The sequence below is a fragment of the Neopelma chrysocephalum genome, unplaced genomic scaffold (genome assembly GCF_003984885.1).
Source record: "Neopelma chrysocephalum unplaced genomic scaffold, ASM398488v2 Primary Assembly neopelma1_71, whole genome shotgun sequence".
Classification (NCBI taxonomy): domain Eukaryota; kingdom Metazoa; phylum Chordata; class Aves; order Passeriformes; family Pipridae; genus Neopelma; species Neopelma chrysocephalum.
Window position 1 is genome coordinate 724,178 of NW_020897731.1, and position 6,000 is coordinate 730,177.

The window sequence follows — 6,000 nt, forward strand, 5'->3', positions numbered from 1 at the left end:
GCACTTGCTAAAAGAAAGGCAGTTTAAAATATAATTTTCTTCTTTCCCCAGTTATACTCTTTTCCTTTCGTTTCCCCATCAGGTTAGGGCCACTGAATTTTCAGTTTTACGCTTCTCCTGTTACTTGCTTAACTATCTTTTTTGATTCCTACATTTTCCCCTTTTCTCTTCAAGAAATCATGATATTCTACCAATTCTTTCAGATGTAAGCATGCAGAATGTTGTAACCATGCATTTTCATCTGTTTTTCTTTCAAATTCTCCTTTCAAAATGCTCTCAAATACTGGTCTTCTGACCCCTCTTATAAGCATCTTCTGCTTCTGTCCACCCAGAATGGATGGCTGAAAGCACTGTCTTTGTCCATGGCTCTCTGTGTGGGCCTTATTTTCTTAGTAGGAGCTTTTGACTGTCTCGTGCTTTTTAAATAAACCTTTATCTTAAAAAAAAATATGAGCCAGTTTTTAGTGTCTAATGAGGTTTTTGGTTTTTTTCTAAAGGAAAAATGAAATGCAAAGTATGTCTGTGTTTACAAAGAAAGCACAGTTTCTATTAAGACAACACTGACTGAACAACAGAAGACTTTTCCTTTCCTTCCATTCCAATTTCCAAACTTTGTTCTTGGTTGTTTTTTTTTTTCTTCTTCCCACTTTGAGAAGAATGTTTGACTCTTGCCAGGGGCTTCTTTTTATTGTGTGTTTCTTTTGCTTTTCTTGCACAAAGGCCTACCAATGAATATATTATTCTCCATGTGTGGCTTTCCAGTTCTCAGGAAAATCACTTGGTTTGTCTGGATCAGGTATGATATTCAGCTTCCTGAAACCTGTCAACTGTTTAGCTCTATAGAGAAGATTGCTAGTTTTCATACTAGCCAGCTTTGAGGATGTTTCACTTAAGCTCCTGCTACATCACTTTAGCAGCGTACAGAAAGACTTCAAAAATTATCTTTTCCTTCATGGCTGTTCATCACTCTGTATTAGCCCTTAAGATTGTCATTTGCTTACAACTTCTATTTGTGATGCAGGTTCTCAGTGGTATGATTCTGCTGAATTCCTTTTGGCACAGCCAGGCCAAATTCCTTTGAAATACTTTAGACAGAATAATTTCTGAGAATGATGTTTAATGAAGATATAAAAATTTCTTCTGATTGATTCTGCATTGATTTTGCCATTTTCCCCCTAACATCTGGCTTTGGAACAATGACTTGAAGTCTGACTATCAGAAAACTATTTGTATACTTTGTGGATGTTTGTAAATTTTCTTTATGAAAATCTGTGGGAAAATTGGCCAACTTGGCAATTTTTTGGACTGCATAGTAGACTCCTTTGATTTAGACAGCTTAAGCCCAGGGAGATTCCATTATGCTGGAACATGCCCTTACTGTTGCCTAATTTTGTATGAACTATCTCTGCTATTCTTAATACTTCCAAGGAGATGAAAAAGTTTCTCTTAATGATTATTTATGGCTGTTGTTTGGATATAAGAAGTCATTCTTCCCCATGCTCTAAAATGCCTTGATATTCTACTTCTTTTCCATTCACATCTCAGTAGTGTCTAAATGGCAAAAGAGAAAAGCAGCAGTTTGGACAAACAAAGTTTTGAGATGAGTTTTATGTGGGGACAAGGAAGGGCTTAATGGGAGAACTTCATGGAAAGGGAGAACCTGAAAGTGATACTATTTTTCCTCTGCTCTCCTTTGTCTTCAACTGGCTTAAGAGCAGAAAGCATTTAAGGGTAAGGACTCCAACTGGCCTGGACTGGCAGACAAGATTAGAATAATTGAAAGTAGGGCTTGAAGATGTCTTTAGAATTAATCCAATAACCAAAAAAATTTGTCTCTAAGTCAAAATCACTTTATAGGAGCTCTTTCCTGGTGGGTGTTAATCTGTGTCTTTTTTAGAAATTTCTAGAAAACTGTGGAATTTACTCTAGTGTTCTTATGTGTTTTCCTGCAATGAAAGTCTTTTATTACGTGGTCTGTCCTTACTTGACATAATTCCTATCTTTTTCAATTGAGTACAGGAAAGCAGCCAGCATTGTCTCCTCAGGCTTGTTTTCCCTTTATTTGAAATAGTTCTTCAGTCCCTTTTTTGGGATATGCTTTCTGAACCTCTAGTGATTTTGGTTGCTGTCTTGCAGATGATATAATAGTTCACATCTTCCTAAAACAGATCACTTCATATAAAGCTTCACTAACCTAAGCTGGAGCTGGAAACCTTACGAGATAGTGCCGCGCATGTTGCTGTTATTGGGAAATGTCTGCATAGTGTTTATTTTCTGCCAAAACACAGCGAGATCCTGGTCTGTGGTCTTCTGCATAGATCCTGACTTGATCAGTGTGTCTCAGGATCTTTTAGGAAGAAACTGTAGTCTTCTCATGCCCCATCTACCACTGAGGAAGGTACTGTTTGGCAAGCAGGGTTATTACTGCTCAATGTTTACTTTCAGTGTGTTTGTATGAAATAGATAATTGGTCATTGCAAATAGATCTGTTATAACATGTTATTTATTTTAGAAGGGGCAGTAGGTTATTCGGCTGATGTCCCTACATCAGATCGACCCCACAGTGAGACAGCTACCTATGTTAATATTCCTGTCAGTCCTACTTCCAAAAAACAGCTTCATTACATGGAACTGGAACTTCAAGAACCTAGCACGAGCATAAGAGGTAAGGAAGTCTACAATACTATTTAAACAGCAAAGGATACAGTAATGCACAATGAATGGAGCATGGGGAATCCTAATTTCATATAAGGAGAAGCTGAGGGAGCTGGGGCTGTTTAGCCTGGAGAAAAGGAGGCTCAGGGGAGACCTCATCACTCACTACAACTACGTGAAAAGAGATTGTAGCCAGGTGGGGGTTGGCATCTTCTCCCAGGCAACCGGCAACAGGATAAGAGGATACAGTCTTAAGCTTTGCCAGGGGAGGTTAAGGTTGGACATAGGAAGAATTTCTGCACTGAAAGAGTAGTCAGGCATTGGAGGTTTTTTCCAACCTTAATGACTCAATAATCTACCCACAGGCTTTTGCTAACCGGTAGTTGAACTCTGGTATGTTTGTGAGGCAGTTCTTTAATTGGCATCTTTTTTTGGGAAAGATTTTTGAGTAATGGTGTTCTATAAGATGTTGCATCCCTTTGACAGGTGCATTGTATATGTGCTCCTTCTCAAGTGAACATTTCTATGTCTGTGGAGTTTGAAAGACAGTAATTTGCTTGTGTTCTCAAGGTTTTCATCCCACGTATTAGGACTAAACTTACTTAAGTTTTCTTGCTTGGCTTCAGAAACGGGACTGTGGGTATAGCTGTACAGGGCTTGCTCCTGAAGACACTGACTCTGGAGCCATGCAGCAAATGATTAAGAACAGAACACAGTACTCTTCTATCTGCTGTCCGTGAGGATATATGAAAGTGCTACAAAGAGAAAGCCAGCCCAATTATCTGATTTTTTAAAAAAATACTTTTGTTTGTTTGTTTGTTTGTTTTATTTGGATTGGGTATTTTACTTCTAATGCTTAACTTGAACAATTAGTACATAAGCATGCAATATATCTACCATATATTGTCATTTAGAGATGCAGTCCTTGTTACAGAAAGCATCTAATCAGAATCTCGCATTTAATTGCTCACATTTGGTATTGATGGCTTTTCCATCTATAGTTTCCAGCTATTAAGATTTTAGCTTTTATACTTTTAAATTCAGCAATTTTATAAACTTTGAAATGCTAGGACTTTTCCCATTGGGCTTTTTAAAAATGTTTTTATGGTTTTAGTTAAGTAATTCTAAGCTTCTCTCAGACTTAAAAATAGTTCTCCTGTTGAAATATTTTATCTTCATTTTAAAGACAACGAAGTAAGGCATTAAGAATGAAGATTCAAATTCCATAAACTTTCCTAAATGTCAGCCACCCTCTCAAGCTCAAATGGTGTAACTTTGAAGATGTCTTTAATGACCATACTTTATTTTTTTCATATTAAAGTTTTCCCAGCCTGCATCCTGTATGTCTGCACCTATACAAAACTATTTTACTCTAGAGAAGACTGAGCAGCTTTTATCTCCCCTATCGCCAAAAAATGAACTAAAATGTCATTCTGGTTGAGGCTGAAGGTGGTTGCTCTGGTAAATGTTCACAGCGTGCCTAATCCATACAAAGAAGAACTCTGCCAACTGCCACAAATGTTTTCTGTTCAAATACCAGATGTTGTTCATTTACTGACTAGTAGCTTGGTGATGAAGCCTCATGGAAGTGGGAATGCTGAGTTCAATTTTGTCATTTACTGGGAGCAGTAGGAATGGAGCTTTGAAGCTGGGGCAGAAATGCAAGTGGTTTCGTTTTTGCTTATTTGAAGAAAACCTGATAGCTGAAATATGTAGATATACAAAGCACCTCAAAGAGCTTTGTTTAGCTATGGTTATAATCTTACTCGCTTTACACAGCTTGCTTTAAGACCAGGCCAAGATCATCCAGGAAATCAGTGGAAGAAGTGTCTCAATACTTAACCCTGTGCCAGTTTTACCCAGGAATATATGAGGGGTAGAGTCTTTTACGGGGTTTCATTTGATGTTTCAGGGAGTGGATCATCCCGATATGCACAGATTGACATTGCAGCCACTGAGACAGCCCACAAAGTGGGGACACAGCACGCCCAGTGCCGGGAGGAACGTTTGCAGGAGCTGGAGCAGAAGAAGAAAGGGGCTCAGCTGTGACCTGTCTAGGAAAGAACTTTTTGCTCACCACAAATTGATACTAATTCATCTTCCAAAAGATTCACACTAATTGTAAAAAATAGTCACACAAAATGCTGCCATTGCTTCTTGCATTTATACCAGATTCATTCCAATATCTTGATTCCTAATTGGAAAGCTGGTAGCATGAGCGGTGTGTTTGGTCTTTCTTTTTATTTTAATTTGGTTGTAAAGTCCAGATATTTTTTTTCATATGCAATGACAGATGTAAGTTACCTTTTTCTATAATTCTAAAATCATGGAGAACCTGGAACCAATTTCAGTGCTTATTAAATGGTGGCATTTTCTTTAAAAATAAAGAAATTGAATGTGTGTAAATAAGAGAATGTGAGTGTGTGTGTGGTAAGTGTACACATATGTTTGCATATGTGCACATGTATGTATGTAAACACACATTACTGATAAAATATATGTATATATCTGAGTGTATAAAACATGTAAAACCTCTATTAATATATTAATGGACTCTTACAAAAGCAAGAAATCCAGTGCCTACTTTTTTGCAGGCACAGTTTTGTTCAATTTGTATGCTTATTTATGGACATGCTTAACTTTACCTATGGATACTTCAGTTTTATACCTCACCAAGAATCCTGCAGCTTTGGCTAAAATTGCTCAGATTTAAAAGCTGTAGTGTCAGGGATGCATTTGTGTATGCATACAGAAAAGACCACACAAATAAGTTATTTAATTATGTCTATAAGCCACAGTAATGTGAAGGGCCATTTTGGGTGCTTCTGTTCTTAAAAACCCTAGATCAAACCATAAGTTTGATTTCATAGCTGCTGAGTACCTGTAATACTTAGCAATTTTTCTGGAGTGGAACATATGTATCCCTTTGAAAATCAGGCCTCAGGTTTCTCAGACAGAATATTTTAAAATCAGGGTATTAAAAAGAAACATTCACTTTTGAAAATTGAATCCTTTATATCACAAACCTATCCCTAATATGAACCAGCATCAAAAGCAGAGCATCCACATTACATCTAAACATTTCATTGAATAATTCTCTGCTGTCCCTTAAAACGTAAAACCAGTTCTGTGTAAGAGGATGATGTCTCCAGAGATGCTACAGAATTGAGGCACAACAGGATGTTATCTTGTAAAATAGGTTTAACCATGAGTCTGTGGCATCCTGCTTTTGTACAGTGAGATTGTATGATTCAAAACCTGGTTTCCCATGTTGCATTGCCTATGTAATTCTTCTGTTATTTTTATTTGTCCTGATATAAAATGTTATTTAAATAAAATGTTATT

The 6,000-nt window shown here is 37.1% G+C and overlaps 1 protein-coding gene across 3 annotated transcripts in view; it reads left to right on the plus strand.

The window, feature by feature from the left end:
- DOK7 (docking protein 7) overlaps positions 1-6,000 on the plus strand; it is a 58,084-nt gene extending 52,084 nt beyond the window's left edge. For 2 of the 3 annotated variants that reach the window (XM_027686540.1, XM_027686541.1), the window contains 2 exons: positions 2,513-2,665; positions 4,568-6,000. In XM_027686540.1, coding sequence (XP_027542341.1) covers positions 2,513-2,665; positions 4,568-4,704 — 290 coding nt within the window. In that variant the 3' untranslated portion in view covers positions 4,705-6,000. The remainder of the gene's footprint in view (positions 1-2,512; positions 2,666-4,567) is intronic. The other variant, XM_027686539.1, reaches the window with a different exon arrangement.